This window comes from Temnothorax nylanderi, unplaced genomic scaffold (assembly GCF_030848795.1).
Source record: "Temnothorax nylanderi isolate EJ_2023f unplaced genomic scaffold, tnyl_v1.0 TNYL_tig0026_pilon, whole genome shotgun sequence".
NCBI lineage: Eukaryota > Metazoa > Arthropoda > Insecta > Hymenoptera > Formicidae > Temnothorax > Temnothorax nylanderi.
In genome coordinates, this window is record NW_027249088.1 from 592,325 (window position 1) to 612,449 (window position 20,125).

Here is a 20,125-nt window from a genome sequence, read left to right on the forward strand (position 1 = left end):
GTTATGACTAATGTAAGTAAAATCGATATAGTTTTGTCAGATTTATTTTCCAAATATGATAAATTCATATATCCATTCATCATATGGTAAATTTATCATCTTCCATTTGTCATAAGATAAATATAATAAATTAATGATCCAAATATGATAATAATCATTCTTAACAATGGAAACCCGCCAAGGCTCTATTTTTCTCCCGTCGATCGAGACGTCACAAATTTAAAACGCGAAAATTTAAAAACAAGTTTAAACGACTCTTATCGATTTTCCCTCGATTTTATCTTGGTATTCCGTTCTTCGTGCTTCTCGTTATTTGAGAATCCCGGACACGAACAGGTGCACGAAGGAGCTTCAACCTCGTTTCGAAAAAGCGCGGCACATCCGAACTATTCGGCCGCGCGCCGTTAGTATGCGTCTCCGCGCGCCTCGCCGCATCCGGCGACGCGGCATGCGGCATCCGGACGGCCGGATATTCGGGTACAAACAAACTGCTAACTAACCCCCGGACTGTCGAGATTATGATACATAGGCCGCGCATCCATTGCCCCGCCGCCATTGCTCTAAACGCGAGCTGGCATCCGCCGGCGATCGGGTTAGGTTAGGTTAGGGTTACATTGATTTAGAGGTTCGGGTTGGCGATCGCGATATCGGTATATCCAGTCTTCCGTTTCGCGAACATATATCTGCATTAGAATGATTTAAGAGTGATTCTTCTAGTAATTAGATTAAAAAGAAAAAAAATAAATTTCAGCACAATCTTGATTCCAACTTTAGATACAAAAATATTGAAAAATATTCTTTCAAAGTTTGTTTAAAATCCTCTTTCTCGCTCTTTTTCACCCTCGAGGTTTATGTATAAAATAAGGTAAAGATAACTTCGAAGAAGCTTCATGGTTGCGTCGCCCAAGTTAACCTTAAGCGTGAATGCAAAGTGAACGAGTTAACGTTTTCCCTCAAAGAGTGGAAGACAAGTTCCATTAGTTGGGAAGTAAAGGGCGCTTGAATATGCTCGCCTAGGTTCGCAATTAATATCGTATAATCGAATCACGACGGGGACTTGAGCGCCGCTAAATTCGGCGAATTGCCGTGAGCGCCTTCAAAGCGGCCGCCATTTTCCAGAGCTGATCTCCTCGCGGCGAGGCTGCTGTAACGATTTAATTACACCCCGCGGTCGGGTAGGGTAATTTCGTGAGAGGCTAGGCTAAGTTACACTCAGTTAGGTTCGGCAAACGAAGGGCGGAGGTTCGCGGGGAGCATCATGGCACGGCGACGGTATATTCGCGATGGCGATTTCCAAGATGGCGGCGACTCCCGTTGCTCATCATGGCGTCCGGGTAAGACTATTAATCTCGTAAAGCTCTTGCAGCTTTACGCCCGAGTCGATATTTATCGGAAACCGGCCAATTTGTGCTCGCTTAACGGCCTCGTCGTCGTTCACCTAAGCCTCTATGGTTCCATTAGATCCATCCAGATAAAATATTGACAGAACCTAACCTAACCTGATCGATACGCTGCGTCTTAGAAACACGATAAATTGGCGGTTGTTAAGTTAAATTAGCGCAACTGATAATCGTAGAGTTACTCAAATTAAATAGCGAACTTTAGACAAATTGGATTAACGATAAACATAGATAATAAGAGCTTTTTTTTAAGGCAAATCTTTAAGGATTTTATTGAATTTTTAAAGATTTACACAAAATGAGAGAGTCAAGAAGCCAAATTCGAGCGAATAAAGGGAGCAACTGACTAAGTAAAGAAGCAAATAACGAGCGTCTGCTTCTTTAATATTTAAAAGGTAAGACACTTCGACAACACAACTCGATTATCTTCTAACACATAATATATATATATCTTTCAAAAATTAAGCCTGCTAAAAAAGTCATTAAGTATGTGGTCGAATTCTTCGAATAATGGAAAATCAATTCGTTCTTAACGAACATTTGATCGGATTGGTGGAACAGTAATGAGCTACGTGAAGCTTTAATAAAACCTATTGCAGAAACTGTTACATATATCGAAGGAATAATCGTAAGATTTCGGATGAATAAAATATGTAAGGCTCCTTTAATACTCGGCAGTAACTAAAACATTAAGTGAACGCAACCAAGATGTGTCCAAAGTAACGCCGTAGAAATACCGCTGCTTAAGGATTAAAGCAGACAATTTGATCGATAAACTATATTTAGAACCATAAATAAAAATTACACCCGTGGCAAATTGCTCTCAATAGAAATACATGTACCTTACATTAAATAAAATTTAGAGAAATTAAAAAAAAATTTCTAAAAACTTAGTATATTATAAAATATATAGAAAAATAAATCCAGAAATGTGAAATTGATAATCGATTGTCGAAGTAATTCTATAATACAATTATATATTAAATTTGCTCACTTATCTTTCTTAAGGTGATATGATTTAAAGTGATTACGTTTACCATTTTCTTTCTGCGGCTCCAGCTCTTTAAAAACTTCCCTCCGAACGCGTTCGCATTTTGAGTTATGACGTTTCCACCACCTCCCCCAGATGCTATATCTGTCGCAGCTGCGTGAGCGCGTCTTAAACGTGAACGAGCCCGGCGGACCAGAGAGCGAGTGCACGAGCGCGAAATTAACGCAAGGCGAATCGCGTTCTGCACGGAGAAACGACGTAACGATCCACGTAACTGCGGACCGATAATCGAATGCAGACGGCTTGATTAAATCACTCTCTCCGCGTCCGCTGCACGAAGCAGCGAACCCACCCCATCTCTCGCCTCTCCTCGCGCCTTCCTTCCTCTCCTATTAGCTATTTCAGCCTCTCTCTCTCTCTCTCTCTCTCTCTCTCTCTGTTTCTTCTCCGCGTACGTTTACGTAACGTACATAGGTATCGCGTGTATGTAGCGCGCCGAGCGCGCGTCTCGTAGAAGCAAGATTGTACCCTTTCATCTTCGGTGTATCGGAAAGGAGCGAAATGATACACGAACCGAGATTATCGAAAATTGAGGATCGGAGAAGATTAATAACGCGACGAAAAAAAGTGGAAAATAATTCAGCAGCCGTAATGCGGTTTCTCTCGGCGGTGGCGCGAAATAAAACGCTGGGAGGAATAAAACCGCGAATCTGAAATTATTTAAAAAAAAAACTACGGTTGAATTCGAAATGCGATGATGAAGAGAGTTCTGGAAAATTGGATTCCGCCGTTCAGCGAGCGAAAATAAATTATATCTATATACAGCCATAAATAGATATTACGTTATATCCATGGCAAATTATTATACTTCCAATATGTGTTCTATGTTGGAAACAATATATAAAATTTAGATAAATTTAGAAAAAAATCTCTAAAAACTTGGTGTACCTATTATTAAAATTAGGGAGAATTAAATTTGGAAAAGGATGATGATAATAATCTCCATATCAAAATAATTCGTAACATATTCAGCAGTTGCGCGGTGAAGGATGGATTTCTCGATTTATTTCATTTAGAGTAACATAATTATAAATAAATGAAGCAGCACAAATATTCACCGACCGCGAAGGATGCCTTGCGCGGTTAACTAACTTTACATCTCGCGCAATTCTGAATGCACGTGTAATTTGAAACAGACACAGCCAAATGCCATTCAAAGTAGCGCTTATATAGCGCCGGGGAGTCACATTACAGTTCTGGCCCAGTTTCGCGGTCTGGTTACAGGTTCCGGGGGATTGCGCCGCGCCGCGGCGGAAAGAGCGCGTCACCGCGGAAAGTGGCGAGTCAAAAAGCGCGCTCGTCCCGGACGTTCTATCTATCCCCTGATGTGTCTATTGCATACAATGTCCGGCTGGAATCTCGCGGTTGTGGCCGGGACAGGCTCGTAATTTAGCGTGAAATACGTTTTCCAGCTGCCCGTTGCAACGCGCGCGCGGCCGCGGCCGCGATGCGCTGCGCTGCGCTGCGATGCGCTGCGCTGCGCTGTAACGCCGCAGGCACCGGCTGTGCTGTGCATCGCGTCGCGACCGAACGACTCGACCGGAGCGTTCTTGGACGCTCGGAAATATGCGTGGCACGTTCCATAATCTGCGATGAGATAATATGGAGAGCACCGCTATCAAAGACGGACGACGACGCTCCGCTCTCTTGCTTGACGTTGCCCAGGGATTACGGCATCCGAGGCGAGCGGAAAATTCAGCACCGTAGACCGTAGTACTGAAGTGACCCACTTCCGCTTTGATAAAGATTGAACTTCATTTAATCTAAATTTATGATATCAAAAGCGGGATATGTATACAGATATACCTATACATATATATACACAAGAAGCTTCGCGATCCTTGACGGCAAGGAATACATTTGAAAAATTAGATTAAATCTTCTGAAGAGTATATATCATATTAAATTTATTCAAATCTTTTTCTAAAGCATGTAATCCAATTAATTTAATATCGTATTAATCTAATATGTTATTAAGAGAAGAAGCGCGGTACTAGAGACTTTAAAAGGATGTTCGAAGAATTGATCAAAACAGGATTCCAGGAGTTAAATTAGATTCACCGAGAAGCTCTCACTAAGTTTCCACTGAAGAGAGTAAAAGTTAAGTTCAGATAAATAAATTAAAAGAAAATCATTATTTAGATACTTTGTAAGAATAAGTTCCCATCGAGTTCTACATTGATTCATTTGCCAACTCGTTTAAAATTCGCAGGATGTAGAGCCGCGGTGCCTTCCCGCAAGTGCCTCCCATCAGCTGACTGCGCGCACCAATCAATCGCAAAGTCCCGCCGGCCCTTGCCCGTGTAACGATCTATCGATCGCGACGAGCCGCTCCGCGATTTATTTTCAGCGTTTAATATCGCGGCGATGCGAATCGATGCGGGATAGCTCCGTCCGTCGGCCGCGGCGCAATTTATTGATCAGAGCAACATTGCGCCCGCCTGGCAACGTAAACGGACAGGGGCCCTTTTACGTCGTGATGCATGTGGGAGAGTGTCACGTGCCGGCGAATTCGCCGATACTTTGTTGCAAAAGGTGCGCGCGGGGTGCCTTCCTTCGGGTTGGGAGCGAGCCGCGGAGTGCAACCGCGAACAAAAAAAAAAGAGAGGAAGAGAGAAGAAAAAAGAAAGAAATCGCCGGCACGAAACGTCAGCCGTCATTGCTATATACCTTCTCGCAACCGTGCAATTTCTACGTTAAAATGCTGGAAAATACGATACGTATTTTCCTCGATGAACGTCGACTCGACTTTTCCTCAGCGGGAATTTAACAGGTGCCTCAGTTTCTTTACTCCAAGGAGATGTAATTTTATTTTCCTATATAGATACTCTTGGATTTTTATTTTTTTAGGGGAGGGGGGACTCGAATAAAGTACACTAAATCAGTTTATGTTATAGTAAAGAAAAACCGTAGAAATAAAATGTAGGAAATATCTATTTTTTATTATAACCGTCTAGAAGACGTCATTAAGCATAATTATTTTTCGCTTTCATTAAAACACAATTGTGACAAAAATATCTGTATTTTTCCGTCGATAATTTTATCCTGTGATAATGATTAATGATTTTGACTATAAAAATGTAAAAATGTACCTAAAAATTTATATTCCACCACCGTGATTCATAAAAATAAAAAGTTGTTGACCTCTGTTACAAAATTCTCTGAATAAAACATCTGTTCGGTAATCGATCCGTACTCGCCGATAAGATTACGCCGATGCCTAATTCCCACGTGAATGGCGCGTCTTGAGCAACATCGATACAGTCTTAATGCCATTCGAGAAGTTGTTAACCCACTCGAGTCGCGCGCGCGGTGGCAGACACGGAATTTCGATCGCGCCCTTTCCCACACCCCTCGCGGCAATCATCCCTCCACTCGGAAGTACCGACTGACAGACACCGGCAGACAATGCAAACCGAAGTGACTCTAAAGCCGTCGGGGAAAGTCTAGGAAAGTCTCTTCGCGCAGTTGATCCGAAAGTTTCCCCAGGCCGCCGCCGCGCCGCCGCCGCCGTACCGCAAACTATCGACGGGGAAAAACAGACGGTCGAACAAGCGAAGTTTCCGCCAATAAAACTGTCGGCGCTCGGGAAATCCGGGCGAGCTTCCGTCGTATCGGTTGTGTTTCTCACGGCGCGCTCGAGCAGTAGGGCAGAGAGTAGTAGAATGGGTTAGTTGCGGGTGGATGGGGGATGCATTGTAGGAAGGAGGGTGCTGAACAATGGGTTTAACCCATGTGTAAGTTACTGAAAAGTATACTTATCTCTTTCTCTCGTTACGCGCCTCCGTATTACACACATAAGAATTATTTTCTCTCATTACCTTCGTTACTTTTACACCGCTGTATTTTTGTTGTCTCTGACCTCAAAAATCGATGGTATTTTAAAGTTTTAAAGGATTAACTCTAAATCGGAGTTTTTTTTTAAAGAAAAGATAATTAAAAAAATATATAGTTCACGATTCTTATTCGCAATTCCAAAGTCATTTTCACACATTTGAAAGTTATATCGTTTTAGTTTCAAAAAATGTATAATGCAAACTTATCTATAATAACGCAAATTTTTGCGGACTCGATCGAGATTATTTTTCAAGACGAAAAAAGAATGTTTTTGGATTGTATATTTATCATATAAAAATGTGATATTAAATTTTTAGGAAAAAGTCTTTTAAAGTATACTGTAAAATGGTATTGTCCGCTTCATTGACCTCTTGCACTTTTAAGTATTGTATAATGCTGCAGAAGGAAAATAGGAAACCACATTAATGCTGTTTCGCGTGCAAAGAACAATAAGGGCTGTTTACATAAGAAGCTGTAAGGAGGAAATTTCCACTAGGAACCGTCTCTACGGTTGCAAGGGATGTGGAGAAGTACACAGGATACGCCGGGAACTGATTCCCCGAGGAGCTTACGGCTTGTGGACACAAGATACCGCGAGTCGTGCATGTTATTCATAAGTTTCCGTCCCAGAAATTGTACATCCCGGAGCTACGGATTCCTTCGGCGAGCCGAAGACAATCTTTTTCAGCAACAATCGAATAATGCCCCGTCCTTTGACGCAATTTACAAATGCTTGGCGTGAAAATATTATCTCAAATTACAGTTTCGCATCAAACTGATATTGTCCTTCGGAAGAGACTGATTTCTGCGCATTCTAAACTCGGCGCGCAAAAGCAAAGATCAATATCTTCGGATAAATAAAATTAGACGAGAATAAATGGGCAAATAAGAGCTTCCGCTCCTAGAATTTTTCTCGTGAAAATTTTCCGCAGTGCGTATCGTGAAATTTTTACACGCAAAGCAGTCGCCTGAAATTTTAATGGCAAAAGCGCGAGACTAATACGCAGAGTAAAACTTTACACCCGCATTTGCATGCAATCAGGTAGAATATCTTTGTTTAGGCAAATTTGGCTCTCTGCGAAATTGCCGCAATGAGATTCGTCCTCGAAAGGGCGATCGGGAGAGCCCCGAGAGTTGAGTTTCAGTCTGATCACGTCCTCGTGTACCGGGGGATCAAGGACCGGCGGGGGAGACGCGCGCGGTTTCTCGAGGATTACCAGGCCCGACCTGGACACACGACACCTGAGCGCGCGCGCGGACAGGTGCATTGTGTAAGGTGTGCACGGTGCAGGGCGACAGCCAATATAAAAGCGGGGAACGTATTCCTGGAAAATTCGCGTCTGACTTTCGTAGAGGCACGATTTTCTCTCCTCGCCGAAATCCATTTCGGCATGCCATTTATAATTTGACACAGTCTCGATTTACGATCGGACGGATCAGAAAAATCGAATTAAATTGCGCGCTATTGTTATCCTTTTCATCATCCTCTCATCATTTAACCATTTTATTTTCTCATTTTGCAAAAGATCGTTTCGAGGTAGACTGTTGAATCATTTCAAGCAGCGCTCGTGGAAGCTTGAATTGATTTCAACGAATCAAATTGGACTCTTGATTCGAAATATTTTTACGAGTTTTATTTTAATTCCTTCGCGAAATGTACCTTTCGGCGAGTTTCGCCGATGCCAGGGTGAATTTGTCATATTTAGGTTTTGATGGAGATCGGTGCGAACTCGCGGCAAGTTCATAATTTCGCGGAGTCGAGTGTGGAACCGTGTCCGGAGTGGACCCTCACGAATTATGAAGTTTATTTATAGCGACCCGTGGTCGCACTATCGTGGCCATCTCTCGCCGCGTCTCGTGGCGGCGGAGTTTTATTAGATGTATCGAGGCGCCACGAGGGTCCTCGGTGGAGCGATGTTAACGGCCAATGGCCTCACGGGGACGTTAATCAATTAACCGCAGCGGCGCGATGTAACAAGGAAAGACGGGCATCTCGCCCCTCGCCCCCCTTTCTCCCGCCGGTATCTCGGTGTAGTATCCTTTGGTAACCCCGGTAACCCAATGTATCCCCTTCGGCCGGAACCTCGGGCGGAATTTCCAGCGCGTTTTCTCGACGATGCAAAATGCATCGCGCCCGACCGTGCGTCATTCGTGCCGTATTGTTGCCGGGATTAAATGAGATTTCGCGATAGCGTAATGACGTTACGATCGCAATTGCGCAATGACAGTTGTAATAACAATTAGAGAGAGAAAGAGAGGAAGCGGGATGGCGTGTAATGATGCCGAAACGACAATCGTAATCAATTCCAGCGCAACGTTATTATATTTAATTAAATAAATGACGCTTTTCATATTCAATTAAACGCCACGTTGAGATCTGACGGAGCCCTCGCTCGAAATACAATCGAGGATCAAAATTTCCGCTGTTCGTTTACTCGTCTGACCCGTGTATTTGCGCGAAATATTTTTGCGCGCACGACGTATTTCCATGCTACTCCCGTTTTAGTGTTTTCACATTCGCGTCGTTTAATTTTGAGCACATACATTCTTTTTGAATGGAATTTTTCATCGCAATCTTTCGCGATCGGCGAAACTTTTTATCAATATTTTATTTTCACAATTCCTCGCCCGTCTATTTTTCCCATGCTGTCTGTTTTCCAATAACATTATTCGTTCAGTTTTGAGCTATTTTTTATATTTTCATTATATGCGCTCGACGCTTATCGTTTGAGATAAGATCTTTTCTCTCCCCCTTTTTACTTCGCGTTCAATCTTCGATTCTGCGTGTATCTTGGATTATTATCGGGGATTATTATCTTGTGCGCGCGCGGAATTTTGGAGTAATTCGAGCGTAATTTTTCCTCCCGAGCCGAAACAAACCCGCGAAAATTACCCCCCCCCCCCCGCCGGAGCGTCAAAACGGCGCGGCGCGTCGACTAGCTTATCGGCGCTTATCAACGCTTCCTGTGAGAAGCGGGCGGATTAACCGACCCCGATGGACGAGGAGGCGAGGGAGGGGTGGGGCCTTTATTGTCGCGCGGCGTCGTCAAAGTTTATCGCGTCACGCGCGACAATACCGCGCTATCGCGAGCCATTCCGCGTCGCTGAGTGCAACCGACTCTCTCAGTGAGCGGTTCCTAAATGCACCGGCGCGACGTGCATCCAGTGCATCGTGCATCGTGCATCGTGCATGTGCACGGGCACATGTGGCGCGCGTCCCGAATACCGGCGCGGCGGCTCGCGCGGCGCGCGATAAGAGCCGCCCCGACGCTTCTCCGTAAAGATTACGACCAGGGGCTGCCGGCTCCGGATGCACTTTCCGCGCACGGTTTCTTTCACCCGCGAGAGAATCCAAGTGCACAGCTATTTCGTTTGAATTGGAGAAAGTGCGCGGAAGTACGGCCAGAACGACTAGGGATTAGGAGAAATCGCGCGGCAGAAATGCATCCCGACATTCCCGACTCGACATGTCTTTAAAACGGATATTGAGTATCTTGTAATTGTTGTAAATAAAGAGGTATGATATATAATTTTATGTAAAAAGGATTCACTTAATTCTTTAAAAATAGTTAGAAAATAAATAGATATAATATTTATTAAAGTATATATCGTAGTTTATATAAGAAAATTGTATATTAATTCAATATATATATATATATATTTTTTTTTAAATAAATTACGAAATTATTAAAATAGGAACATAAAAGATTATTTTCCTAAAATATCGTTAAATTTATTATTATTTTCAAAGAGTAAATTATTAACTGTCTGACATTTTACAATTTCCCAAAGGCCCAATAAAAATACTCATAAAACGCATAGCGAGTGCAATTTCACTTTAAATTACGTCCCAAGAAACACTCTCAAAGAATTATAAATATTTAGTCGCTTCAACTGTATATACACACTCTGCAATTTCTTAATCCTCTTACAATTTCTATATGCTTCCTCCTTTTCTTCGGCTGACGCTTAAATATAAATTTATTTCGAAGGCAAAACGAAAAATGTGCTAAAAAAAATTTAAATAAAGATTGTCGCTACCAATAAAGGAGGATCAATAGGTGATCTCAGTCCTTACGATCGTCGCAACCAATGAATAAATCTATCACGAAAAAAACATTATAATGAACCGAGCGCGCGGAAAAATATCGTCCGTGTACTCCGTGTAAAAACTGCGGATACACGATGAAAAGTTATATCGAGGAAGGATGAAAGGGTGCCAGACGCTAGTCGTTAGCCAATATGGTATTTCAGCGTCCAGCCGAAGAAATACCTTGTTTCATTTCAAGAGATGGAAATTGCGACGAGGAGAGAAATAAAGAGACTCCCGCAGGCTTGATCCTCTTGTATTTGCGGACGCCATTCGCAAATTAAAACCGCGAGTCTACGGGGTGTGCTAGTCGAAACCGTACCCGATACTTATATAAAATAAGTCAGTTGAAATGGATAGATTTTTCGAAGAAGTCCGAGTCGATCTTGTCTTGGCGAAAGATTTGACAAACTTCGTTATTTTTGCAGCATATCTTTGGTCTTTGATGTTAATTATCTGCGTTAATTATCGTTAAATTGAATTTCTGTTGAATTGAGCATCGATTCTTAGTTAAACTCCATAAAAAGTAAGACTTAAAAATTTATAATAGCTTTATTGTTATCAATTTTATCATCATGTCTATATTAAACAATGTATGATATATCGTAATTCGCTAATTAACGGCGCGTTCCTAATAAGAATACTGTATGATTAAATACAATTTCACAGCAGATTACATCTCAATATCTACAATTCGCATCTAACGACCTGGCGCTGTAATTAACTACCTATCTGGAATCTGATATCCGTAGTATTGCATCTGAATGCAGCGTAACGCGCGTTTACCGCGAGAGCTTTCCGCGGAATCGATCCCGCGATCACGTCCACGGACGCGATCAGCATCCTTTCCCGCGCGGGGGAAACTCCCGCGGCGTGGTACTCAAGTTTCCGCCGCGCGCAGAAATATCCCGAGACGAGAGAGATATAGCGCCCGAGGCACACGGGACTGCACTACTAATTGCATCGCTCGCAGCATCATCATCGCCATCGTCGTCCTCCGCGACGGAACTACAGCTGCACGGGCTGCACGGCGCTCACGTCCGATGCGCGGCAGCATCGGCCGCACGATGCAATTAGGCTTGAGATATTGCCTCCGGTAGTCATGACCGGTCTCCTCTCTTCCTTCGCCTCTCCCCTTTGTGCCTGTGTTCTAAATCGACGTATGGGTATTAATGCGGGTTATTAGCAATAAGCCGCGGAATCATATCCTGAGACGGTGATCGCGTGATCCCGAGATATACGCGTATCCCGCGTATTTTTAGACCGCGAGTTGGCACGTCCGCGCGAGATTCTTGGATTTCGGACATTCGATCACTCTGGAAAGAGCATCCAGCAGGCGCAATTTCGGGATTTTGGAATTTGATACCATGTTTTTAGATTTTTCGATACATATATTCTCGTCGTACTCGGTTTCTCTGTTCTTTTTTCGATAACTTTTTAAATTTATTTCGTACATTCAATTTCAGATCTGCTTGGATTTCAGATTCTTGGATCTCGAGACTCCTCTGATTATTTAATCCCTTTGGAAAGAGAATCCAACAGTAGGTGATTCGGAATTTTTAAATTTAATTTGATATTTTTAGATTTTTTACACATATTCTCATCATACGTAGTTCCTAATTCAATTATATATTCTCTACGTTTCTTTCGATAACTTTTTAAATATATTTTGTAAATTTAATTTCAGATCTTGGATTTCAGATTCAGATTCTTGGATCTCGAGACTCCTTTGAACACATTTGATCTCTTTGAAAAGAGAATCCAGTAATATTTTCGGAATTTTTAAATTTAATTCCATATATTTCTAGATTTTTGATATAAATTCTCTTGACACCTGATTTCTCCGATTTTCTTCGGTACTTTTTAAATATATTTTGTGTACCTACTCTATTTCAGATCCGTTTGTGTTTTGACGTCCTTACGTGGCTATTTACTACGCGATAATGATCCTCCTGAAAGTAAATGTTTCGGCGTAGCGGAATTTACGAGGATTCGGGACTTTACGACAAGAGAGATCGTATGGGTAAACAGCACACCCGCCCAACTCTTAAAGTTCGCGCGTATCGTAAATCGAGTACCCAAAAGGCCGGCGGCGATAAAGCGAACGGCGTCGCCGAGTTGTAAACCCCCGAAGTGGTGGGTGCAAATGATAGTTGCGAATGGGGTGCGAAGAGGAGGAAAGAATCGACGGACGGGTGACGGGGGTGGTTTGATACTCGTCGAAACGAGAAAGAAATTAGATAGAGCGCTGGAGGTGACGCGCGGAATGATCGCATGAAAATTTATCGGCGGTAGTATGTCGGCGGTGTGTCAACAGGGGTGTTTGACTCTCCGAGGGCTGCTCGCATTCAGAAATCTCTTCCTTCCCACGAAATCCTTTAACATCTTCAATATCCCCGCGAGGCTAAATTTTCCTTTTGGCAATGTTAAATTCTTTCGGTAATTTTTTTCAATACAAATTGTGTTGTGACTTGCAGAAAGATAAAATTGTATAATTATATATACATTTAATTCTGCAAAGAGATTTTATGTTTACCATCGTTTAATAATTATATTTATACAATATGTATTATTTCTGAAATATATCATGTAAGTGAAACAATAGCCGTTCGAAAATATCACGTGTTTTTCATTCTTTTGTTATGAAAGCTTTTAAAACATTCGTGCGGTAAACATACGTGTAGTAAATTAAAAAAGATTCGCAGTGTTTTTGATAGGACAATACAAAATATAAAATATTTTTTATTTTATATTATGTGTGATTTTAAAAAGTTAATATTTACATTACGCTAACTTTAATTGTTATATACATCAATTTATTTTATATTATTTTCATAAACATTTTTTCAATAATTATTACATCACAACATCACACACACAATATAATTATTATTTAAAAAGTTTACAAAAATAATATAGTAACTAACAAGTAATATAGTAACTAACTAGAATTATATATGTGTAAGATAAATATATAGTATATACAAATATTTAGTAAATATATGTAGGTAAAGGTAACAAATATTTATATATTTCATATTTTTTAATTTTTTATAAAATGTAGATGTATATGGGGCGCGATATACATGGCGACGTTAACGTTCGAATCGAAGTTTGCAAAAGGAAAATTCCAAGTGGTCGCGCCAGAGCTGCTCCCTTCCTCCGTCTCGCTGGACGCACCGATGCGTCCGGATAATATAAGTGCCGTCGCCGACCGCGGCATTTATGATACGCGATGCGCTTCCACGAAGTGAATTGATCGCGGATTCGCGGAACATCATCTATCCACCTACCTACGCGCACCTCGCGCGCAAAACGCCAGATTAAATCGACCCAATTCCCCGACGCTAGTAATTCACCGCGCGTAGCTGAGCGCCCGTAATTCATGAATCCATCTCCCGCGGACCCCCGCAATTGCGCGCGCCACCAGATTGCCGCTGCACGCACCGTACTCGCTCCGTGCACGCCGTCTCGGAGTCGATTCTCTCTCCGTAATATTTTTATGCAAAAAAAAAGAAAGAAAAAAAAACTCTGGGAAGGTTTTGGTAGCAGAAGAATTAAGGCTGGGAATTCCGCGCATATAAAAGCCTCTTAGCGGGGTTACGAAACTAACGATCTAGAACGCCTGCCTCAGCCACGTTGTGTCCTCTCTAAGCATTCTAAACATTCCTATGTAAAATAAGATCTTTCCGGATTCATACAATGGCAATAATAAAGTTCAATTTTAACAATTCAAGCAATAAAAACCATATATTGATATATATTGAAGTACTGCGTTTAAAGAACGACATATTAATATTGAAGTGTTATTTTTGTTTCAATGTAACGTTTTATTTGATAAGATAAAAAAAATTTGAAATACAATATTGCACGAGTGCGTATCGCACAATTTTTCATCGTCCGTTCCATCGCGAATATCAGAATTTCGCAGCACCACAGACACTCTTGCGGACCGACCAGCTTTCGGATGCTGCGCGCGTCTGGATCGCCTTTGTAACGACGGGAATCAATCTCGGCGGCGACAAAGAGAGTCGGGCGGCGATTGGCAACAACGTTTCACCCGGGGCGAATCGCAATTTGACGAAAATCGAATTCATCGTCGTCGTCAGGACGATCGCGGGGGGTTCCGCCGGACGATCGGGTTTCTGTTTCGCCGAATAATAACTGCCAACGGGCGCGTGAATTTATACACGCTCGGAGTCGGAATGCATCGCGTAAATACCTGGGGCGAAAAATTGCAGCGTCGATCACTGTCGACGCGTTGGTTTGCATTTGTTACGCGGAGCCCGGGCGAGAAAAAACTGCCCGCGCCGCTGAAATTGCGACAATTTGATTCGCCGTAGGTACGTTCGCCGTATGTTGATCAATGAAACTGCCCGGCGGAAATTAGTTGTCGCGTACACGACGATAATGCGCGGTGATAAAAGCGAACCGGACAGCTTCCCGCGAATTATTCGGCAGTTACCGTCCAAATATGTCGAGCTTGGAGCTATAATTTTATAAGCGTATTTAATCAAACAGATGTGGATTACACGAATAATCGTACTGTTTGGGTAGAAATCAGCAAAATTTCGCACTTCTATATGAATAACTATTCTATATATATTATATACATATGTGTGTATATGTACAATAAATGTAAAATTGATAAAACGATGGCAAATTCGATAAAGATTTTAAATCACGTATGTGTGAATTCCAGTTTAAAAAAAAACCTAATAATAAATCGTACTCAAAGAATTAGTTACAGCTGGAAAGAGACAATAAGTGCATTGAAAAGATAAAACTTAATATTCTAATAGTCCAATTTAAAATATATACAAATATTAAATTATTAAATTATTTTATTTAATAATCCGAGATATTTAATATTCCGTTAAAAAATAAAAATTTTCTGCAAGATTAAGAAAGCTTAAATATTTGAAATGTCTGCAAATTAGGAATTTAAAAATCTTTTCGGATGGAAAATGAATTAAAAACTCTCTCGTTGGTAGAAAATGAATTGAAAACTCTTTTAAGCAATCGCATTCGCAATGAAGGACAACGCATCGAGGCGACAGTAATCCGTTGCACTTATGCTGATATGGTCGAGTCGAACACAATCGTCAAGCGCACGTGGCACTGCCTTTGTTTCGAGGAACCCCGATTAAAGTTTCCTCGAACGCGTTCCCGTAATTTAACGACGCCTTTAACAGCACCTACCTCGAAAAATAGGCCAGACAAAATAGTCGTTACAATGATAACCCTGATACGCTTCGCTTGTCGTCCCAAGAACCGGCTGATAAGCCAACGAGGTGTGATTGAGACAATTGTTAACGTTTTGCCGACACTTAGCTCGCTAACGAGTGACTCATCAATTGGCAACTATAAAAAAAAGAGCGAAATCTATTCCAAATAAAGGAATCACGTTTCTTAAAAGGTACACATGAATATTTTATCCTTTTCTAGCCCTTGTGCAATCATTCTCTTTAATCTAATCTTACTTTTCTATGAAGATAACGATACTATGTACATAGGTAATAAAATACAAGTAATGAACTTTTTAAACCATATCTTCTTAGAATACGTTCAAAAATTCTCGAATATCTTGTGTGGCGAGGAAGTCTCTTTATGAGATTGAAAGCTATCCTTTTTTTCCAATCTCTTGGGAGAATGCAAAGATTGAGAACCATAAAGAATACGCGATTTCCTCTTGCAGTTGCGGCGGCCGCGCTCTTCCGAAAGTCAAACTGCGGCACATCTGGGACGCGTCATCGGTGAACAGATGCGGAGCGGTGCATACCGCGGCGAGTGAACTCTTCCACGAAGGAGATTCGATTGGCCGTTCGCGGAATCTTCTACCTACGCACCTCGCTCGATCGCGTAACGCAGAAGACAGAGAGAGAGAGAGAAAGAGAGAGAACGAGAGAGGTCGGGTCGTATCAATTTTCCTGGCTGGCAATTTTCCGCGAAGCGATTGCTTTCTCAGCTCATGTAAGGAATTTATTCATTAATCTGGTCCCAAGGCACGCGAGGAAAAGCGTTTATTCTCGATTATTCTTATACTTGCATGATCTTTCTCTTCATTTTGCACAAAGTACGTCCGACACAAATGTATAGGACCAATGTAAATATACAGGATTTATAGAATCAATATAAAACAGAAAAAAAATTCCAACGGTACATGTTTGACTTTTTTTAGTTAGTAGCTGTATAAAGATATATATAGATATGTCATTGAATTACTGGATAAGTGAATCTATAAAAATCGGTTGTTCACGAACAAATTTACCAAATACAAATATACGCGATAAATTGCTTTAACTAGAAATTATTTCAATGCTATATTCTTCAAACCTGTAAATTTTCTGATCTGTAAGATCATTTTTTATGTAGATTGATTGTGATGACCAAAAAGTATTTCGACGGCAGATAAAGTGAAGAGATAAAGAATTGAGCGGCCAACTTCAACGTGTGTACAAAGAGCTAAACGTCGCCGGTTCGGAATTCTCTCGGACGACTTCCGGCAAATTGCTGGACGAACTGGAAGTTGGTTATATCGACAGACGGGACGAGGAAGAACGGCGACGACGACGGTGCACGAATGCGTGTTAAATCGAGGGGTTTAGGAGCCGTTAGACGACCGGAAGCGCGGTCGCTTCTACGATGAATATTAACTCGGCAATTCGCCCTCGTCGCTCGCGAAAAGACGCCCCGGCGAAATATTTCCAAAAAACGACTTTTTCCAACTGAATTCTAACACGTTATCACGACGATTTTCCGCGATAACTTTGTCTTGTAGAAGTGGGTAATCCCCCCCTGAATTTCTTACTCATCTCTCCCTCTTCCCCATACACATTTATAGAACTTGTTTTTAATTATAATAAAATTAAAAATTTATTTGAAAAATATATGAATGTAAAAATTAAAAATTGACTTTGAAAAATATATAAATATATTTATATCTCGTATTTGTGTGTATGTGTAATAATACATGAATGTATTAGCGTAAAGTGTGTATAATTAAATGTATAATTAAATTAATGACGTAAAATTTATATTTTCCATGTTTTAAGCTTTATAATGCATATAAGTATTTAAAAAATTCACGAATATTGTGAACATTAAGGACAATTAAGGAAAAAATTAATAGACATTGTAATATTCATCAATATTTAACCATTTCAATAAATGTATAGTGAATGTTATTCTTCTGCTTCCCTGACTTTTCTATTCAAATCCCAAAAATTTGATGACCACTCCCGAAATCCACGATTCGTGTCTCCGGTCGGGAAATGCAGTTCCGATGTCATAAAACTCGAGGTGGCTCGATAATACAACACTTTTAAAGGGTTTTCGGTCACGGCCCAGCCTGCCGTGCCGTGACCGAAAACACGCGCTGGAAAAGCGACTGACTGCCCGGAACTGATCAAATCCGACAGATAGGGGGATTTAATTGAAATTCCGGATCGATACATTCGCGGGCGTTCGATACACACCCGCTGTGTTATCTCGCGTTATCGCGAACTGGGATAAATGCGACGGTGACTTTCGGAAGAAGCGATTATCGATCCACCGCTGATAAGAAGAGTAACGAAATCTTTTTTATTTGAGAAAAAAAAACTGATTTTTGATAATTTATTTCTCAGTATTTCGTTTTATCTCGTATTATCTTTTACTATCTTAAATCTATCGCTCGTGCCGTTTCTCGACGATCCATACGTTTTCTTTACGCCGTAAGGTTGAAAAACAGAAGAAAAAACAGGAAATAAAGGCAATTACATATTGTTTATAAAATAAACTCAACGTTCATCCTTTATTCAGATCTCGACAACTTTTATCCGAATTCGTATTGTGCGACGAAAGAAACGTTCGTATATAAAACGGTAAGAGAGATTTTTTCCAGAATAACAAAGGTTCCGGACGCTGAAAAAGATCCGGAAAGAATCGCAGGGGAGGTCTTCTCTCCCGTACGAGCCGATATTGTATCCCTGGCGGGATCTCGACATGACAGTATCATGATGACGAGGCTCTTTGACGCGGATATCGAAAGCGCGGAGTATCGTTTTGTCGGCGATAGCGATTGACGTTTTGCAACACTTTTTGCGACAACTCGTCCCCGATCGGTCAGTACCCTCCCCCGCGTCCGCCCTCCCCCCCCCCTTTATTTCGAATGGGAGCGTCAAAGGCGGATCTTCGTGTGATCATCCGAATTTTGTGCTCTTTTTTTCGATCGCTGCAGCGATAGCGGATCCAATCGAACGCGTGCAGTTTTCCGATTGATGCATTCCTCTTTTCGTTGTTGTTATTGTGAACGTTTAAAAAAATCCGATTACTCCTCCGGTTGTAAATATAATCGTTAGATATCTCTTGAAAAATTCGATGATATAGAAAGGAATTTTAGAAAGATACATTGAATATAAGTTGCGCCCCTATAGAATTTCAAGCGGATAAAATCCTTTAAATAATATAAAAATTAATCTTTTGAATATATATATTATACTATTTAATTAAATGTATATTTATATTATTTGATCTTTTAAATAATATAAAACTTTTTAAAGCTGAATATATAACGAAACAAATCAATGGAAAGTTTATGTTTATGCTATAATAAAGTCATATTAATTCAATTTTAGTAATCTCTCTGTCACGTCGATTAGACTAATCTAGAAGAAATCGTCTCATAAATATATCGATTTTTAATTAAGATACTTGGCTGCAATTGCATATGCAAATTATACAGCGATACAGCAGAGGTACCTGCGTATTATATAATATTTCACTCACTCTCCGCGAATGACTCCTTTGATGTCGATCTTACTATTCATCGTTATCTTGTTCTCGTTCCATGCGACGTATTTCTATTAAATGTCGAATGGAGGTACGGTAAGGATCCTCCTTTGAGCTCCCAATGTAGGCTGATGGATGAATCCCATCAGGTTTATCCTAGGATATCCTACTTACCGAGTACAGAGAGAGTGATGTCGCCCTCCAAAGTGGTTGTGTCGTTACGTGCCTGGCAGGAGTACCGTCCCGCATCCGAGGCTCTCATCTCCTGCGTGTAGATCGTTTGATTCGCGCTCTCGGGATACAGGATAAAGTGGCTCTCGCCACCCGGCCAAGGGTAAGCCCTGTTATCCTTGTACCTGGGACAGAAGTAACATAAACGTATTATTATGGTTACGAGCAAATGATCTCCACTGCTTGTCTGCCCGGGGTAAAAATGTTAAAAATAAATACACAGGAGGGTGTTAAGAGATCGACACACCGGGCTTTTCTTAAATGCTGTTCAATATTTTAGGAGTTGAGTTTCTGAAGAAAAGTTCATATAAACAATATGGGCTCAGAGGCCTTTTTCGGAGATACGAGGTGTTGAAAATTCTATAAAATTATCGTTTCTTCTGCTAAACGAAAGACGGTTTCACTTTCTACCTTCGATAATACGAGCAATGATAAATTTACATTACGCAAAATAATATAAGAAAAGAGCAGAAAGCATTTCTAGATACAAAGCTTTATCTTTTAATTCATTTCTTTCATTTCTTTCATTTTTTCAGTTCGTTGTTAAAAACAAGTTACATTTTTTCATTAAAAACATTTTTTTTTCTTTTTAAGGAAAAGCGTTTATCGAGTGAATATTTTTAAAATTGACGAAAGAAAGGCAGCGGGCGGAATATTTTTCAAGAAACAATAATTTTTCGCGAAGAAACGGCGACCGATCGTCTTGAAACGCGTCGCACTCAAGAACAAGCCCGATATTTCCGG

General features: G+C 41.0%; 1 protein-coding gene across 1 annotated transcript in view; it reads right to left on the minus strand.

The window, feature by feature from the left end:
* Positions 1-20,125, minus strand: part of LOC139769964 (interleukin-1 receptor accessory protein-like 1-B) — a 161,851-nt gene that overhangs the window by 39,486 nt on the left and 102,240 nt on the right. Inside the window, exon 2 of the mRNA XM_071701510.1 lies at positions 19,325-19,506. Within this exon, the coding sequence (XP_071557611.1) occupies positions 19,325-19,506 (182 nt within the window). The remainder of the gene's footprint in view (positions 1-19,324; positions 19,507-20,125) is intronic.